This window comes from Anabrus simplex, chromosome 1 (assembly GCF_040414725.1).
Source record: "Anabrus simplex isolate iqAnaSimp1 chromosome 1, ASM4041472v1, whole genome shotgun sequence".
Lineage (NCBI taxonomy): Eukaryota > Metazoa > Arthropoda > Insecta > Orthoptera > Tettigoniidae > Anabrus > Anabrus simplex.
The window spans coordinates 403,367,042-403,388,046 of NC_090265.1; the positions used below are offsets into that span (position 1 = coordinate 403,367,042).

General features: G+C 40.5%; 1 protein-coding gene across 2 annotated transcripts in view; it reads right to left on the bottom strand.

Annotated features, from left to right (window-relative positions):
- LOC136866616 (esterase FE4) overlaps positions 1-21,005 on the bottom strand; it is a 301,969-nt gene that overhangs the window by 250,813 nt on the left and 30,151 nt on the right. For both annotated transcript variants that reach the window (XM_068226597.1, XM_068226595.1), the window contains exons 2-4: positions 19,014-19,206; positions 12,047-12,184; positions 9,003-9,156 (exon numbers count right to left, since the gene is read on the bottom strand). In XM_068226597.1, the coding sequence (XP_068082698.1) occupies positions 9,003-9,156; positions 12,047-12,184; positions 19,014-19,206 (485 nt within the window). The remainder of the gene's footprint in view (positions 1-9,002; positions 9,157-12,046; positions 12,185-19,013; positions 19,207-21,005) is intronic.

The following is a 21,005-nucleotide window of genomic DNA, read 5'->3' on the forward strand; positions in this document are numbered from 1 at the left end:
CGTGTGGTAAAACAGTACCTGCAGATCAACGTTCTCAAGTAATCCAGCATTTGTCTGGAAATAAGCATACTGCGGCTGTTTCGCGTGTGCTTTCACTACAATTACTCATAGCTGAACCAGCTACTTCAAATGCAGGCCCATCTAAATACTCCCAGTATTATTTAGATGTGTGCAGAGCATTTGTTTGCGCCGACATTCCTCTTGGTAAAATTAATAATCCGGGACTGAGAAATTTCCTAACAAAGTACATTAATTTTGAGCCTCCAGACGAATCCACATTAAGTAAAAAATATCTCCCAAAATGTTACGAAGAAACTTTACAGAGAATTCGGGCAGTATGTGATAGCGAAAAAATGTGGGTGAGCATTGAATAAACCACTGATTCAAGTGGCAAAAAAGTAGGAAATGTTGTAGTTGGTGTGTTGAAGAATGACAAAACTGCTTGCGAACATTCTTATTTGCTAGCGTGTTAAGAAATGCTTGCTGCAAACCATGTCACTGTAGCTAGGTTATTCAATGAAACCGTGCACTTACTTTGGCCAAAAGGTATAAAATACGACCATGTATTGCTTTTCCTTACTGACAGTGCAGCTTACATGGAAAAGGCAGCCGAAGGCCTTTCTGTGAACTTTCCGAAAATGATACACGTAACTTGCGTTGTTCATGCTCTACACAGGTTATGTGAAACTGTGCGGGCTCAGTATCCTCAAGTGGATAAATTAGTGTCTAATGGCAAAAGAGTCTTCGTAAAAGCACCCTCAAGAATCGATCTCTTTAAAGAGAAAAACCCGGATCTTGCGCTTCCTCCTCTGCCTATTGTTACGCGGTGGGGTACCTGGCTTAGCGCTGTGGTATACTACGTAGACAATTTCGAAAGTTTGGCATCCGTTGTGAACGTGCTAGATAAAAACGACGCGTCGTCAATTGAGATTCTTGAAGAGATACTAAAAGACAGCTCTTTGAAAAATGATTTGGCGTTTATATCTGGCAATCTAAGCTTCTTGTGTAAAACTATAGACATACTTGAAAAATCCATTAACCTGCTGTCCGAAACAGTGAAGGAAGTGCGCGCTGTTGAAAATAAATTAGATTCACTCCCGGCTTCGCAGGTACAGGGACGTTAAAGGTCAAATATCAAAATTTGTTGTCCGACTCGTTGGCTGAACGGTCAGCGTACTGGCCTTCGGTTCAGAGGGTCCCGGGTTCGATTCCCGGCCGGGTCGTGGATTTTAACCTTAATTGGTTAATTCCAATGGCATGGGGGCTGGGTGTATGTGTTGTCTTCATCATCATTTCATCCTCATCAAGACGCGCAGGTCGCCTACGGGCATCAAATAGAAAGACATGCACCTGGCGAGCCGAACCCGTCCTGGGATATCCCGGCACTAAGTCATACGACATTTCATGTCATCAAAATTTGTTCAGGAAAAACAGAGGATTTCAAACAATGTGCCAAATATCTAATGGATTAGAGGGTGCTCATGTTGGCGAAATTGATGGCGATGTTGTTGGTGACATTCCTCTCTTTAACTATGCTCGACTGACTTCCTGTGATGTGGAGCGATCGTTTTCGCAGTATAAGGCGTTCTTTAGAGATAATCGGCATGCACTTGTGATGGACAATTTGGAGATGACCTTTGCTGTTCACTACAATTCTGAGACTACTTCTAGAAACTAATATTCCAGCGTGTGATGGGTGAGTACGAACTGGTACTATCTTTTCAAAGATGATAGGTTGCTTTTGCCATATTTAAACAAAACATTACCTTTAAAAAGTAACCATTCATAATATCTACTCTGGCATATCAAAAATTAATATATACCATACAGCACATTTCCATACACAGACACCATTTTGCCTTAAGGAGCACGTTTGGTAGCAACATACTCTAATACAAAACATTATACTTATTTACTTCTTGAGCGCGAGTAGTTATGTGATATTTAAAGGAAAATAATTTCAATTTTTATCACATATTTTAAAGTTTTCAGCACATAAAAAATAAATATTTTTCACATTTTTAGCACATAAAAATCCGCTCCCTAATTATGATATTAGTATATGAAATAATATGATAACATAGCTGATAAGAACTTGCTGATTCTGCGGTCGATTTTAAGCTGAAACATCCGTAAAACTTATCCGACGTGAATGGAAGCGTTGTATTGAATAACTCTCGATCGAATTCACGTAAACATTTGTATATTTGATATAATCCCTGAGATGTTCACCTACACTAGCTGTGGATTTTTTTTTGGACGCTGCGAGATTTGGACTCGGAATGGCGCAATGGTATACAGTGTTATATATTCCAAAAAAAGCAAGTATCTTATCCTTCAATAGTTAAATTAATGGTCTTTTGTTTTCTCTAAATTTTTTGCCACATTCATTTTCCCCGTGCAATCCATTCTTTATTTAATAATTTTACAATTTTGTGGAATTCTTCCTCTCTTTCTAATTTTGCTTTATATTTGCTGCCCAAGTACTTAGCCCTAAGTGAGTCAGTCACCCTACATGCTTTCAATAAATTAAATGTGCCTCTTCCATTCATTCTCCACAGAATAGACTCTTAAGATAGTGTAATGGTGCAATGTGTAAATATATCTTATCGGACTGGTCATTCAAAGGTCATTCAAAAAGAAACGAGCCGGACGTTATAAAATCAAAACCTGTACCGTTATTACAAAAGTATTGCCCAGCCCTCTTGAAGCACTTGTCCCACTGCGACACAAGGTGGTGAATGTCCGTCTTGTAAAATTCCTGGGGCTGCGATATGAACCAGTTCCGAACGTACTGCTTGACGTCGGTGTCCAAGGTAAATCGTTTGCCTCTCAGAGCCCTCTTTAACTCACATTAGATATTTTGGGTGGCGGCGACCCCGTATGCTTCCACTGCAGACTTCGTCGTTTTGGCTCGGCTTCGAAGTGATGGCACCATGTTTCGTCTCCAGTGACCACTCGTGTCAGAAACTCATTCCCTTCCTTGGCACAGCGCAGGGATCAATTCGATATGGTTCCTGTGCTGGTTGAATACTGTGAAGTACCCCTCGGCACACTTCTAGCGAAATTTCAATCTGTCCGTGATGATGTCATGAACACTTCCGAACTCTGCGTCAATGGCTTCTGCTGTAACTCCGCGGTTTTGGATAATGAGGGCATCCACCGGCTAGACAAAGGCATCGTTAATGCGGGGTGGTGTTCCAGACCGTGCACCATCGGCCAACGACATCCGTCCTCTGCTCTCCGTATATTTGTGCCTTTCTCGATGAATTTCATTGGCGTATGCTGGGGTCAAGACGTGGGCTACCACTAGACTTAGATTACCACTTTTCGATGGTTGGTTTAATGGACGTCATACCTTCACCATTTTGAGCTGCAGCCAATGGCTAACGGAGAAGCCTGCTGTGTTGTCAAGGCTGCTTCACAAGCTACTGTCCTGGCCTCTGCTACTGCCAATACTCAACACCTGATCAGTGTAGATGGAAGCCTAAGGTTTAGCAAATGAAAGTCCGGCCTTGTGGCTAAATGGATAGAATGCTTGCCTTTGGTCCGATGGCCCCGGTTCAGTTTCCAGAATCAAGCCTCTCATACTGTTAATTCCCCTGGCTTGGGGATTGGATACTTATGACGTCTTCGCCATTCATTTTATTCTCATTGGGTCAGCACCAAACCTTTACAGATGCAATTCACCATTTTTATTATTAAACTAGCGAATGTACCCGTGCTTCGCTACGGTATTCTACATTGTATTCGAATATCGAAGTAAATAGTGTACATGCAGTAAATAAGATAGTTTTAAAATTGCATGTCTCTTAGCGTTATCCGAGAAAGAGCATGGGGAGGTCCCCGTACGTTTCCAATGTAAAGTGTTTGTTACGGATTTGTGATATAACGGCAGGCTCACTTGCCTACTGGCATTCACAATCAGGTTGGGAAGTTTACATTATAATTGCAGGCCCCATTGCCTACTATGCGGACAGAATCGATTTGGGGAGTTTTCGTTAAAATGGCAGCCCCCCTTTCCTACCTCCAGACAGATTACAGTTTTTATTATAATGGCAGGCAATTACCCTACTATCACTCGAAATTGAGTTGTGCAGTTATCATTATAATGACAGGCCCCTTTTCCTACTGCCAGCCAGCGTACTGCCAGTCACACCAAGTTGGTGAGTTTCCATCAAAATAGCAGGCCACTATGCCTAATGCCAGTCACATTTTAGATGAGTACATTTCTTTATAATGGCGGGCACCCTTGCCTACTGCCAAACACAATCGGGTAGGGGAGTTTTAAACAAAACTGCATGCTCACTTACCTTCTGCAAGTCAAATCGAGAAGGGAACTATTCATTACAATTGTAGGCCTTCCTTACTAATGACAGTTACACAGGAGTTGGAGAAGGAACCCTTTCCTACTGCCAGTCAAAGTCGGTGTGGGGAGTACTGATTACAATAGCAGACCGACCCTTTCTCGATCGCTAAATCGACATCAGTGAATATATATAGATCGACATACGAAAGTATATGCGTGTTTACAATATTGAAGACCTTCATTTACAGATTAACTGCTACTAAACGTACGTCATATCGACAAAGGATTATACCATAAGACACGCCGGATTTAGTGGCCTAAATGGCTGGTCCAATGATATGTCATCTATTCTTGGGTCAGATTTAGAAACGTGGAACAGGGTAAAGGTTTTGTAAGATCATCTCACATTACATTACTTTTCGGATAATAATGTGACAGCTACATACGTAGCATTTGGCTCACATATGGCTACTGAGTGGGCCAATTTTCGTGAAGAGTTTGATGATTCTGTATTTCATATAAGTAATTGAAAGTATGAATAATGCATGTGAAAATTCCAAATTGACTTAACATCGATTAATAGAGAAAAATCAAACGTAAAAGGGATACAGATACGGCATAAAGTCATAAGACCAAGGTTGTAGATCATTCCAAATTGAACGGAGATTGTGCAATCCGTTACGTGATAGGAATTTCCGAAGGTCTGCACCATCATTAAAATTGCCTGCATATTTCGATATTCTTCGGGGATAAAAAATGAAAAATTTAATGATATAGGATTTTTCATTCGTTACAGGCTAAAACGTATAATTTTGTCAAATTTCAATTATCTTCTTATTCTTCTGGCAGATTATGCCACAATGTGGATTTTGGGCGAGGCGGGTAAAAATTAGGACTTTCAGGAAATCAAAAATTATGGAGATTGTTATTATTACCCCTTAAACGGAAAGCTGTACGAAAATTTCGCCAAAATAGTCAGTGTAGAGGTACACAGTCGTTACGATTTGATTTATATAGATAAGGAATCTGCTCCATGTAAAACACCTTTTGAGCTATGTCCGCTGGACTTAACCTGCAAAAGTGACCATTCATGATATCTCCCTTATTAATCCTCCTGACGAAAAAATGCACATGAAAAAAAAGGATTAGAGGTGGAATTCCATCAGGTTTGGTCGATTTCCAGTCAGGTTGGTCTTGTTCTGTATATATTGTGGAAGAGTAAAATCACCATTTCGGTTCCTTATAAACCGCCAGTCCATTCCGGAACATGAAATGTTATTTACGTTTAAAACCTACCTTTGGACAGGTGGATGCTAAATATAAATTTTGTTTCGAATGTCTTCAGTAGTTTTCAAGTTGTAAGGAATACGCTTTACACGCACCCGCTCGTGAGTTAAGTCCGATGGGACTTGTACAGAAAAACGGTCCTTTAATGATATCTCCCTTATTGATCCTCGTATCGAAATGATGCACATGAGAAAAAAAGGTTTAGACATTAATTTCTACCAAGGTAGGTAGACTTCCATAAACTTTTGTTGTGTATATTTTTGGGAAGTGCAAAATCACTGTTTCGGTTTCGTATAAACCCCCAGTTAGTTCAGGGATTTAGAAACAATATTTGCCCTGAAACCTATCAAGGACAGGTGTATTCTAAATACGAATCTTGGTGGAAATGCATCCAGTAGTTTCTAGCATTCACGTACATACGGCGTAATTAAGGAAGAAAATAATACAGTTAAGAATGTTGAAACTAATAGAAAATGGATTATAACTGAGGACAGCCGGATAACGACAAATAAATAAATGCCGTGAGTTATGGATATAATAAAGCGCTAACAGAGGAGAAATTTAGGTTCAGTGATTCTTAGGTAAACAAATATGAAGATGACTAATGGTGTTATTACTTAATCTATTCGAGGGCGGTTATAACCTCCAACGATATTCCGCCAATATCCCGCAGATGAGCCGATTGATGCCTCTCTTGCCATCTACCCAAGGAACAACCACGAATTTAAAAGCATGATGAGGAAAATGGCAATACGTTACTTCCCTACTGGCATGCAGTCAGAGACGTTGCCATGGTAACCTGTAGGTTCGTTGTCGGTCTGTCGGTCACTAAATGCAGAGCATGATACCAGCAGAAAATTGCAAATTTCTCCGTCATGTGAAGAGTAAGGTAAATTATGAACATAACGAAAGTTGTTTATAATGAAGAGACGTTTCACGTACGGTAAACGAAGTTTACAGAAAATCAATAGTATAAGAGAAAATAGAGGAAAACCACTGTGGTTTTCCTATAAACACCCCGTCTATTCAAAGATTTTAAAATTATATGCATATCGGAACCTTTCCTGGGATGAGTATACTCTAAATATGAAGTTTGGCTGAGATCTATCCAGCCGTTTCGACGTGATGGTGGGAAAACCACTCTGGTTTTCCTATAAACCCCCCGTCTATTCAAGGATTTTAAAATGATATGCATATCTAAACCTTCCCCGGGATTAGTATACTCTAAATACAATGTTTGGTTGAGATCCATCCAGCCGTTTCGACGTGATGGTGGAAAAACCACTCTGATTTTCCTATAAACCCCCCATATATTCAAATATTTTAAAATGATATGCATATGGAAAACTTCCCCGCGATGAGTATCCTCTAAATATGAAGTTTGGTTGAGATCTATCCAGCCGTTTCGACGTGATGGTGGAAAAACCATTCTGGTTTTCCTATAAACCCCCTGTCTATTCAAGGATTTTAAAATGATATGCATATCAAAACCTTCTCCGGGATGAGTATACCCTAAATATGAAGTTTGGTTGAGATCTATCCAGCCGTTTCGACGTGATGGTGGAACAGACAAACAGACAGACAAACAGAAACAATTTTATTTATATAGATTTTTACACTCGTTCTTCACCCCCTTTCCATCCCCGCCCAAAGGAGTCCTATGAGTGCCTTACACAACAGTATATTTTTTTCCCAGATATTAAGTCTTATTTGTACCTATTTTGGTTGACAGCTATGCCCAAACGTACATGCATAATCTCACTGCTCTAGAATCCTGGAGCTGACGTTGCCATGGTTACGGCAGTTCATTTCTTTATCCGATTCCTAGAGCAGGGGTATTGTGGTGCCAATATCTCCGTAACGGTTGGTTTTAGGGCCTTAAAACATGGTTTTCGGGCCCGTAGGGCTTACCGAGTTTTGTTCTTTGCGTCAAGAGGATTAAATTGAGCTTTGTCTCGTCCTTATACGACAAATTCGATATTTTGCCTATAATAGTATAAGAGAAAATGGAGGAAAACCGTTTTTCCTATAAAACCCCCGTCTTTTCAAAGATTTTAAAATGATATGCATATCGAAACCTTCCCCGGGGTCAGTATACTCTAAATATGAAGTTTGGTTGAGATCTATCCAGCCGTTTCGACGTGATGGTGGAACAGACAAACAGACAGACAAACAGACAAACAGACAAACAGAAACAATTTTATTTATATAGATAAAATGATGAATTTTACAGCGGTCGTACCCATCGTTCACTGGTTAATTAGCTTCCTCGGGAGGTCAGTCGTGGTGTCCCACCCTTGATCACGAGTTCGATTCCAACCAACAAAAGAGAACACTAAACCTGAAAGATTGCATTTCATTTCAGATCTACCAATAAAAGAAAACTATATTGTTCCAATAGCAGCAGCTCTGCAGTGTCTTCCTTGAAAGATGTAGAAGTAAACGGGAGATAAATACCAGTACTCTGGTATCTATATAATTATTTAAAGTTAAAAACTTCATAACTGATCCGTATTGAACAAATAGTAATAATAATTAAGTCAGAGGTATGATGTATGGAAGTATATATGATGAGTAACGCACGGTTGATAGTTAGCAGTGGCGATCTGATGAACCGAAGCCTAGCACACCTATTCCCCCGCCGGTCCACGCTCCTGGCGGATATACAGCAACAAGCCGCGCGGGGCGAGTCGAGGGGAGAGGGACGAGAGTCCGGGCTGCAATATCAGTCTCTGATGCCTTGCTCTCAGAAATACGTGCGACGTTATTTCTCACCGCTTTCATGTTTTGTAAATGGAACAATATGTCAGATGCTTACATTAGAGTGTGCTTTAGACTTCCATCATTCTCAGTTGAGGTTTGGGCTTCACTGATAGCCTTGGTAGCGCTCAGTATACGCCACTGATGAATTTCCGTTTCCCTCACTCCTTCTGTTGTCAGGAAACGCTCTACACTCCTTTGCTCGTCTTTTGAAGCCTTCATTTCACTGTTTGAAGCACGACTGGGTGCAGTGCGCGTGTTCACTCTGTCGTCAGCTGGGGCTGTGCCTTAATTAAGGCCACGGCCGCTTCCTTCCCACTCGTAGCCCTTCCCTGTCCAATCGTCGCCGTAAGACCTATCTGTGTCGGTGCGACGTAAAGCAACTAGCAAAAAAAAAAAAAAAAAAAAAAACTCTGTCGTCGCGTGTTGTGCACCCATGTCCCTGCAGCGGCGAGTTTAGGACCTCATTGTTCTTATCGGGACCTCACCTTCTTTCATAGACAATTGCATTACAATCCTTTCAACGGTTTTCATTTTATAGCATCTGGCTCGTTTTTTTTTGTTTTTTTTTTGAATGGCCCTCATAACTTATCAATATCTACACTTGTGAAGAAGTGAACATTTCATTGAGCCACCAAAATCTTACCAAAGATGTTCATACGGTAGTTGAAAATGACAAATACTATTTCCTCTTCAAGTAAAAAGGACGGGTTCCATTCCTTCCTACTACCAGATCCGTCAATGAAACGACCGCCATAGACGTAGACTATGACGGGCAATAAGGATGAGCTCCCGGCCAGCTGAAAGCAAACAGTACACAATAGAAAATGAATTTGTGCATTGAATATGGCCTATTCTCCACACACATACACCTACCACTTCGTTTCTTTGGAATACGTATAACCAAAATACGTACTAATTTATACAGTGCATGCCGCTTATTATGATCACTTTGCGATCTAGAGAACCTCATAATATTAAGGGATGTATAACCCTGACGAAATACATCGAATTGAAAGCTACTTATTCACACATATCTAATACACATCAATCAATCAATCAATCAATCAATCAATCAATCAATCAATCAATCAATCAATCAATCAATCAATCAATCAATCAATCAATCAAATAAATAAATAAATAAATAAATAAATAAATAAATAAATAAATAAATAAATAAAAAATAAATAAATTAATTAATTAATTAATTAATTAATATGTCAATAAATAAATAAATAAATAAATAAATAAATCAACCAATCAATAAATCAATCAATCAATCAATCATTGATCTGCATTTAGAACTGTAGCCCAGCTGGCAGATTCCTATTAACTCTTCACCTATTGTTTTCTTAAATGATCTCAAAAACTCGGAAATTTTTCGAACCTTTCTCTTGATAGATTATCCCTAATTCCTCCTCCTATAAATGAATATTTAACCCAGCTTTATCTTCATATTATGACATTTGAAAATAAAAATCCACAGCCTGTTTCCAGTCATTCGACCGGGTCAGGAATGGAATGAATGAAGCTCCATCTAGCAGTGAAGATAGGAATTGTGCCAGCTGCCGAAGCCTGTCTGGGGCAATGATTAATGAATGACAGATGAAATGAAATGGTATTGAAGAGTGTTGCCGGAATGGAATATGACAGGGAAAACTGGAATACCCAGAAAAAAAAACTGTCCCGCTTCCGCTTTGTCCAGCACAAATCTCACATGGAGAGACCGAGATTTGAACCACGGAACGCAGCGGTGAGAGGCCGGCGCGCTGCCGCCTGAGCCACGGAGGCTATGCTATGATATTTCCTCTTTAAAAGATCCACTCAAGCTTATTCGTCGTGCCGGGAGTGTCCGAGGACATGTTCGGCTCACGAGGTGCAGGTCTTTTGATATGACTCCCGTAGGCGACCTGCGGGTCGTGATGAGGATGAAATGATGATGAAGACGACACATACACCCACCCCTGTGTCAGGAAAATTAACCAATGACGGTTAAAATTCCCGATCCTGCCGGGAATCGAACCCAGGACCCCTGTGACCAAAGGCCAGCACGCTAACCTTTCAGCCATGGAGCCGGACATCTCTCCGCTAGCAGCTCGGAACATACCGCTTAGTCAAGTAGCTCGTCCCCTTATTCTCAAGTCTTCTCATATCAAGGTTTTCAAACATGATCGAAACACTACTCTTTTGTCGGAAATCGCCCAGAACAAAAATCGTTCTGCTTTCCTTTGGATCTTCTCCAGTTCTCGTACCAAATAATCCTTGTGTGGGTCCCATATACTGGTACCAGACACCAATTGAGAGACTTATACGCTCTCTCTTCCGCATCCTTAATAAAAACCAAACCAAACCCCATAGTGCAACAGCTCCGAAGGGCCGTGGACTACCAAACGACCGCTGCTCAGCCGGAAGGCCTGCAGATTATAATGTCTCGTGTGGTCAGCATGCCGAATCTTCTCGGCCGTTATTGTTGACTTTCTAGGCCGGGTCCGCTACCTCACCGTCAGATAGCACCTCAATTGTAATCATGTAGGCTGAGTAGACCTCGAACCAGCCCTAGGATCCAGTTAAAGATGCCTGATCTGGCCGGGAATCGAACCCGTGGCCTCCGGGTAAGAGGCAGGCACGCTACCCCTACACCGGAGCGGGGGGGGGGGGCTTCGCATCCTTACTACAAACCCTAAACACTCTCATAACCATATGAAGAGATCTGTAATCTTTATTTACCAACATCGTTATGTGATAATCCCAATGAACTTTCCTTAAATTAACATTTGAGTACTTACAGTGATCCCCGAGAAATACTTTCGCTGCATCAACGTAGTAATTAAAACTGGGAGGACTTTTCCTCTTACAATCTGACTTGTCATCCCGTGCACCATTATACCAAGTGGCAAGTGGCCGCGCGGTTTGGGTCACGTAGCTATCAGCTTGCATTCGAAAAGATAGTGGGTTCGAACCCAATTGTCGGCAACCTTAAAGATCTTTTTCCGTGATTTCCCATTTTCACACCAGGCAATAGCCGGAAGTGTACCTTAATTAAAACCACGGTCGCTTCCTTCGCATTCCTATCCCACCGTCGCCATAAGACCTATCTGTGTCGGTGCGACGTAAAGCAAATTATAGAAATAAACCGCATAGAATATATTGTTTATGTCTTGTTGTCTGAATAAAACATATTGACATATCTCATCCCATACGTTTGTTCTCCCCGAACACAGTTTATGTCCATCATCATCAAATGATAGTTAAAACGTAAAACTGAAGTCATAAAATGTTTTGCCGTAATGAATAAACTGCACACATGCGGTCATGTACCACAAACATATGCCTATACCTCATCAATTTCTTATAATTTAATTAAATCAATTTGTGAACTTTTCATTTCTAAGAATAAAACCTACTGCTGTAAATGACTTGTTTTTTTTTTTTTTTTTTTTTACAGAAATACCACCAAATCGAATTTGGGTAGGCTATTTTTAAAATTTTGGAAACAGGGGCGTCGCGTGGAAAATGTGACGTGTGAAGGGCGGTGTGGTTCGAAAATGTCTGGGAATCTCTGGTCTATTCTGTTCTGTCTGTGTTCATACAAAGAGCTGATGAGATCACACGGTCTTAACGAAGTCCCCGAACACTTGTAGTTTATAGTTTTTCTGTCAAAAAGCCGTAAGGAAGAATAATACTCACCTGGCGTGTGTACACGTTAAGATATAGACAATCCTCGGATCCCTCGGACTGCTTACTATGATCGTTGTACTGCACACAAGCACTACCTTCCCGAAGAGCATCTCTTGTTCCCTTCCAGGAAGCCGGAGGTTCTGGAACCTGTGAACAAACACTGCATGCAAAGAGTGTCTCAAGCGTACAGTGAATGGACCGATATCACAATGTCAACGTGCGGTAACGCTGTGTGCATGCCCATGTGAATAGAGATACATCTCGAGAAGCGCCGAGTAGCGTTGGACACACGGAGCGGAAGTTGGTTAGTATGTTGCAAGGTACGTAGAATACAAGGTAGGGATCACGAGAGAGGTGCGCAGTGGCAAAGCAGAGCTGTGACGTCACGCAGCACCCTCGAGTTGAATCTGCTCTGAGTGAGGTAGAGGTAGTTTGAGTAAGAATCGCTGTGCACGCAGAAGCTAGGTGCTAATAGTACACGATAGTAACATATCTATGGTGTATAAGAAACCGTGTGTGTTTATTTTATGAGATAAAACGTAAAAAGCAGTAACAGTGTACACTTTTCAGTATGCTTTGTCATGTCATTGCAGGCTGCACAAATCATAGCAGGCACGCGAAGGAACGAAACATACACTTTCATGTATTCCCTAAAACCACTGACGTAAATAAATGGTGACAGAAGTAATCAAGACATTATCGAAAGTTATCTTTCTCAGCTTCGAGGGTTCGGAAGGCTTTATGACGATCCTCTTCCGACAGCTGTGACGCGAAAGGTGAAATCGTTGCTTTTATCCTCAATGCTTCCCAGGCGATAAGAAATTCCAACTGTTCTCCGGAAGATTATGAAATATTACGCCCAAATATGTACTGATGAACTCGATCAAAACTCGGATATCGTGTGCCAGTCTAAGGCCAGCGTTGAGCCCACAACATCCTATTTTATATCGGAGGATGAGCAAGGGTTCGTTAAAGCCCTTGAAGATCTAGTAAAACAGCTCGAGGGGAGTCGTGAAATCAAGGAGCTGCTTGAAGACTTCACTGGCTATATAGCTTTTAGGATAAAGAAGAAGAACCTCGATATAGAAAGTAATTACGGAGAGAAAACAGGTCAAACTACAAGGGGTGGAAATTAAATTTCAAAAAGAGTCTTTTTTTTTGCAAGTTGCTTTACGTCGCACCGACACAGATAGGTCTTACAGCGACGATGGGACAGGAAAGGGCTAGGAGTGGGAAGGAAGCGCCCGTGGCCTTAATTAAGTTACAGCCCCAGCATTTGCTTGGTGTGAAAATGGGAAACCACGGAAAACCATCTTCAGGGCTGCCGACAGTGGGGTTCGAAGCCAATCTCCCGAATACCGGATACTGGCCGCACTTAAGCGACTACAGCTATCGAGCTCGGTAGTTTCAATTTTACCACGGGAAGGAACTGAAAGAGGGTTCTAACATCATCACAAACCTTACGGATATCCTGAAAAAGAAATTCTCCGAAATTTATGAGCTTGCAAGTTGCTTCGTGAGAAGCCGTTCTTTTATTCGAATGGACGCTTTAAAAAAAGTAAGACATTGAAGAGACCGGGTTTCTGTTAATACAACACCGATAAAGAAAGAAGAAAAGCAAAGAAATTCCACTGATGCTATGGATAAGTGTGTTTGATATTCTTTTTTTTAAATATCAGCATTATTCTTTGTGTATAACATACCCGTTATTTTTTTTTTATAAAAGGCAATTTATTATGTTGTATATGAAAGCAGTGCTAAGAATGTTTATATACAGACTCCTTAATATGGACTATGTAATATTAACGTGGAATTTGTCATTTCTTGGCACTTGCAGGAAATCATTTACTGTACTGTTTGTATTGTGGACAGTTTCCTAACATTTGCTGTTTGTGTTGTTGACAGTGTATATAGTTTCCCAATACTGCTTGTAACAACGGACGTATTTCTTTCAGTCATCAAGCTTTATGTTCGAGTCTGTTATTGTTGTCATAGGTGTTGAGAACATGAACATATGGAATGGCCATTCCACTGCTATCACAGTCTTAGCATTCTTACATCCTTTTATACAGATCGAAATACTTCAGAAACGCTGCTGGATTCACACTGTATTTCCTATTATTACTCTACTGTAATAGTGAAGTGGAATGCATTGTCTTAGGTGATGTTAAAATATCAATGAAGTTATCTCTAACTTGTGGCTAAAACAGAATAGCTTACAGCTGTGTATTAGTCTACCTCATATAGAGGACAAGGCGCTGAGGGTTCACGTGACGTCATCGACGGCCAAGCGTGGTGGGGAGACCTGCGCGTGATCCCTACCTCTTACTCTAACTACCTTGAGTATGTTGTGGCCAGTTGAAGTCTTGCGTGTCATAGTGCAATGGAGCAATGCATAAACATCAAGTATTGTTACAGTTTTATAAAAACGGCGATGTTGTGCAAGTGTACGGAACAGCAGAACATGTGTTTACGACTGGTTCAAACACTTTCAGAATGGACAGCAAACTCTTGATGACTCGCCAAGTCCGGATCGATCATCAACAATCAGAAGCGCAGAAAACATCGAGCAAGTGCGACAAATGCTGGCAAAAAATCGGTGACTGCCTCTAAAACAGGATATCAGAGGAATTACGAATTAGCCAAAAGAGTGTGAACACCATCATTCACAACACTTTGGGTAATTGGAAGATCAGTGCTGCATTTTTGCCGCGCAAATTGACTGAAGAGCAGAAAGTAACGCGGATACAAATTGGCGGAGGTCTCATTGACACGTGTGACAGAGATCCATCTTTCCTGAAAACCATGGCACAGAGTATGAGAGACTAGTGCTACCAGTCCGATTCGGAGACAATACGATAATCAATGGCATTGTGTTCAGTGCGTCCTCATGAGTCCCCTTCAAAATTCCATGATCAAGACAGCAATGTCATGTTCTACGAGTAATTCGTACCGAAAGGTCAAACTGTCCAGGCCGCATTCTACGAGAACGTTTTGGAACGGTTGCTGCCACGAATCCGGCGTGTTCGGCCAGAGTTGTACAGGACCTGGAAGTGAAGTCTCCTCCATGACAACAAAGCAAAGTCATCCCCGTACAGGCCATGAAGGCCCTTGGAGGGGTGGAAGGTAAAGGCTTCCACTATCCGTAACCTCGGCACTTATGGGGTAGAGTGGTTAGCTCTACGCCCGGCCGCCTTTGCCCCCAGGAATTTACCTGGTACTCATTTTTGGTGTAGGCTGAGTGAACCTCATGGCACCTCCGGAAGTGGAAATCTCGTTTCTTAAATTTTACGACTTCCTAACGGGGATTCGAACCCACGTCCTTCCGGGCGAACCGAGCACGCCTTTACTGCCTCGGCAAGGCAGCCCCTTCTCCTCCATGACAACGCTCATCCATATACTGCGATCCGTGTGAGCAACTTCTTGGCTAAGCGGCGCGTAACTGTTCTCGAACATCCATCGTATTCCCTGATCTGGCGCTTGCAGATTTATTTTTATTTTTCCACCTTAAGGAAATCCTGAAAGGCAAACATTGTGTGGTACCATTCACCGTACATTTTAGACGCACCTTGTATAACACAGCATTTCATTATTCACTGGCATTTCAATAATAATCATGATTATCATACCCACCATCCCATATTCTCGGAAACCATAGATACGGGAGAGGGTATTGTTTATTGTAATCTTAATTTTTGATACATGAATATTAAAAAACTGAATATTCTATAGTATAATTGGAAAACATACAGTAAAAACACAAATAAAGCGTAAGGTATCCGGAAGATATCACAAATCAAAGCTTAACATTTGTGATCTAGAAATTGAACAGAGAAAGAATGGCTGAAAGGAGTGTTAGAAGCATTAGTGTAAGAAATGAAACTTCTCGGGCATGCTGTCGAGATTCATCAGATACCCCGGAAACACACCCCTCTCCCCCAAAGTGGTCACCACTGTAGTCATCCCCAGTCCCTCCATATTATGTGCTGGCATTGTATTGGACTAAACTTCCATTGCTCCATTTCAGGAGTTTATGGAATATGTTAACAAGAGGCACCGTTCTAATCCATCTACATGAAATATAGCCATTCTCCTAAATGTATCAGAAGATTTGTACGCATTAAGTTCATTGAACACAAAGCTTCAGCATTAAGTTCCATATATTACAAATTACTTCATAATAGCTTTCATTACACAGTAAACCGACTACAGGACGTTTTTCAGATTATTCTTCTAGTGTCGTATACTTCGTAGAGGCACCGTTCTTTATTGACTGGCATTCTATCGGACGCTTAATAGTTCATCCCCTTGTATGTAATTTTGAAATGGGAAGTTACGATTCGACAATTTTTGACACATTAGTAGTAAATTCAGTGTCACCTAAAGTTGTCCATTAATTCTTAAGTTCAATTCCAAAGATAAGTAAAGAGAAACATCTTTCGATATTGTACAATTGAAAGTCAGAGATTGATGGTGCTGCAACATCTGAATAACCGTGTCAAAACTGACGCAGGCAGCTACTATCATTCATCTACTGATGAATGTCTTCTGCAAGGTTGTCGTGCCGTTGCTGCACTCATCAGCATCGAGAGTAGAGCAACAGCTTATTAACTGCTATAAATTTTATCTCTCCGCATGTCACATTTTACGGAGATTATTATTATTATTATTATTATTATTATTATTATTATTATTATTATTATTATTATTATTATTATTATTGTAACAGTAGTATGGCCCATTCCTAGTGGTAGAAAACCCTTCTAACGCCTGAAAATAGTGCCGCTTCACGGAGACAAGCTGAACTCAGTGAAATGTGCTGTTCTTAATTCTAAGTTCATTAAAAGCTGTCTCTACTTTTGATTGGATTTTGTACAAAGTTGAGAATTAATTCTCTTTTGGGGTTGGACAAAAGATGGTTTAAGTAATTTGTTTCTGAGTTACCACTACTGGCTCTTAATTTCAAGCTATCCAATCAGCGTCCAGTTCGTCCGCATAAAGATTATAAACTTGAAACTTATGTATCTATCTGGATGTTGTACGGTGCGACGATAACTGAGATTCTCCTCCCAGGAGAGGACGGACTGGCTGCGGCAGCATTAAGGCAGGCAGTTATATTGACCTAATATGTGAATTATTCTGCGTGTGGCGACGGGAAGGTACCAGCGTTCCCCTCTAGTATGTAACAGTTACGGTGCGCTGCGATTACCTTAATTTTAATGTAAGGCTTCTTAAATTTCAGTTAGTTTGTATCATGTTGGCTTCTAGGCTGTCTGCAGACGGAGTGCAATTCCCCTTGTGGGTACCATCTAATTTAAGGATGTACAAGTGTGTACCCTCGATCTCGTTATTCACTTTGCTTTCTGGTGACCAAGATTTTCCAAATTCTGAATTTCTATCTTCGTTTCACTTTAACATTATTTCTTGTCTTAGTCATCAACGTAGTATACTGTAGCTTATCCTCTGTGACACCGGGCCTTCTGCCCAATTAGGTTTTATCACAAGTCATGTCACGGGATTGCTTGAGGGGCTCAGCATTCCTTTCTATTTCCTCTCGGGCTTTCTATTAACCTTTTGATTTTTTCCCTTTCTTGTCCGTCTAGTATGAGCTTCTGGCTCCTGTTTTCCTGAATCCTTCCGATCCATATGTTGTGTTGTGGCTTCGCTATTAAGTAAGGGCAGTGAGTGTCACGTGGTGTAAAAGCTTCTAAGCTTTTAATTGTGATAGGAAGTACATGGATTCGTGACCCTTCTGGTATCTAACTACAAGTATTTGAAGTTGTGGGTTTTGAAAGCTCTAGCTTCTTTCTTTCACATTTAAAAAATGTTTAAGGTTTGATTACCCCTCTGTAGGATAACTTTGTTAGTATAGGTTCTAGCCTCACTTTTCCCTAACATATCAAAGATATACAAAACTAAAAAGTCTTCCTTGTAAAATGGGAGCTGCTCCTTTTTAATTATTTTAATTATTAAGCTCCAAAACTTGTGTTGTTATATCACCTTATTAATATTTTTTATTGTTCTCTATTGTTACTCATTACTAAAGTTTGTTAAATTCTTCTTCTTGTTATCGATGTTGTGGCTTTTCAGAAGAGAAAAGAATCAAACAAAAGAAAAATAATTTTGAGAATACATTCTAAATTTAAAGTTTTTCAAGTGTGGTTTTTGTCCAGATGCCTAGGGCCTTCCGCTTCTTCCCCTCTACTCCACGGTAGCCCCGTAATGATGATGATGATGATGATGATGATTATTATTATTATTATTATTATTATTATTATTATTATTATTATTATTATTATTATTATTATTATTAATTTGAAAACCACACGTAACCAATATATCTAGTAACTTCTAACATCATCCATTCATGACTCAAAGTGGCGAGATTATTATTATTATATTAATATTATTATTATTATTATTATTATTATTATTATTATTATTATTATTCGTTCACTTATACAAATATAGATCTTTGTCATATACTGTTAGGCCTTTCGGCGTTCAATCTACAAGCCTCCGTGAATAAACTCTTCTCATCCACAATTTTCTATTTGTAACTAGCTTTGTGGCCTTGTTTAGTCCCATACCTCTCATCTTTAAATAATTAAAAACAGACTCTATCGTCGCCTTCGTCTCCATCTGCTTCTCTTACCATCCATGGCCAAGTAATTATTCTTTTATATAATCTAACCTTCTCCATTCGCCTCACATGACCAATCACTGAAACAGATTTATACACAAAACTTCATATACCGAGTCCATTCCTAGCTTTTATCTCCTCATTCTGAGTACCCTCCGACCATTGTTATCACCTATTTGTACAAGCAATCAGTCTAACTACTCCCAACTTAGAATAAGGTATCCTGAGTCTACTCAGGTTTTGCTCACGAATTATTATTATTATTATTATTATTATTATTATTATTATTATTATTATTATTATTATTATTTCCACCTAAATTTGTAGGTTTACCTCAAATCTAAGATTGGCGAGTGGTGGCTTGGCGTAGGGGATACCAAGGAAGCTATAGAATGTCTTCCCTGATTTTAGTGTCTCTTTCCTTCCTCTGAGAAGACCTTGCTGAGTAGAAACGATGGGATTCTCTTCTGAATATAGCTGCCTTTGTGCAAACGGCAGGAGAAACAGGGGAAGCAGCATAAGTTTCCTACAAATAAAAATTAACAGAATTAAGTTGTGCACTTTGGCCATTCTAATCCGATATTCGTAAGAAAGAACATAACAGATTCTGGAGGAATGAATAAAAATGGCCGTTCGCTTGGTTCATATATATTTTATTACTATTCACAAATACACACAAATGTACAAAGAATAAGTGTGACTTAAATATGATTTCTATTAACTCTTAGTTTTGCGCATTCACTTATGGTTCTCATTCAAAAGCGCTTTGTACCAAGTTAAATGTAATAATGTTCACATGACTTCTCAAATAGCTAGTATATGCACGTATTAAATGGATAATTGGATTGCGGTATGTCTTGTCTTTACAGAGATGATGGTAGGAGCCGTGCATAGATAGTCTCATATCGAAGTTTGCTGACGTCCACATTCCGTCAAACCGGGCGAGTTGGCCGTGCGGTCAGGGCACGCGCCTGTGAGCTTGCATTCGGGAGATAGTGGGTTCGAATCCCACTGTCGGCAGCCCTGAAGATGGTTTTCCGTGGCTCCCCATTTTCACACCAGGCAAATGCTGGGGCTGTGCCTTAATTAAGGCCACAGCCGCTTCCTTCCCACTCCTAGGCCTTTCCTATCCCATCTCCGCCATAAGACCTACCGGTATCTGTGTCGGCACGACGATGGGATAGGAAAGGTCTAGGAGTAGGAAGGAAGCAGCCGTGGCCTTAATTAAGGTACAGCCCCAGCGTTTGCCCGGTGTGAAAATGGGAAACCACGGAAAACCATCTTCAGGGCTGCCGACAGTGGTGTTCGAACCCACTATCTCCCGGATGCAAACTCACAGCTACGCGGCCCTTACCGCACGGCCAACTCGCCCGGTATTTTTGTTATGTTACCTAGTATTAGTTCTACTGCCATTAGTGTCGAACTATTTTCTCTGAATCCCAACTGAACTTCAAGAAGTAGCTTATAAATAGGTTTCTTTATGTGTTCTCCAATGCAATGCCTCTACAGTATACTGTAATTGTTGGGGGTCTTCTGGGTCTCTTTTACCATTGAATATACTTTTGATTTGTCCCAGTCTCTATGAATTTGTTGAACAACTTGATCCATATAGGTAGCAATGATTTGATAGAGGTTTTTATATGCTCACTGTAGATGTTGTCTGTTCCTGCAGTTTTCGTGTTCCTTGTTTTAATTGTTATCTTTCGGTCTTCTTCCGTTGTAAACGGTACCCAGACATTAGATTTTGTTTCTTTCTTCTTCCGTTCCATGGTCAGGAATGTCTTGTTTGCTCAGTATGCTAATGAAGTGGTTTTTCCAAACACACATGTTTATGTGTTTTACCGCTGGACGTTGCCTTGGACGGAGTGGAGTGTATGGATCATTTCTTGCTTCTTCAACCAGTTGCTGCGCTTTCTCTTCACTGCAAGCTTTCTTCTTTTCCTTCATCAATAATTTTTATCGTCTTCTTTCAATAGTACGCATTTCTACCAGGGCGGTGTCTTGTTGATCTTCACTTGGTGTAATTTGGCAAACACTTTTTTTTTTCTTTTTGATGTAACATTCTTTCATCTGTATACCAGGTGGCTCACGGACGCCGTACTTTCTACTTATAAATGCCCTCATGCATAAGTGATGTGTGGGGTGTCTACCAACTGATTTTAACAGGGGAACTACTGCCAGCGGGCAGGTTACGTCAGAATATGAAGAGATAAGAAACAGAGTCACACTCGCAGCATGTTACTCAGCATTGCTGGTCGAATGCACCCCTTGCATTAGTAAACATCGTTTTCGACCCCATAATTCTAGGCTGGTGTATGCTACAGC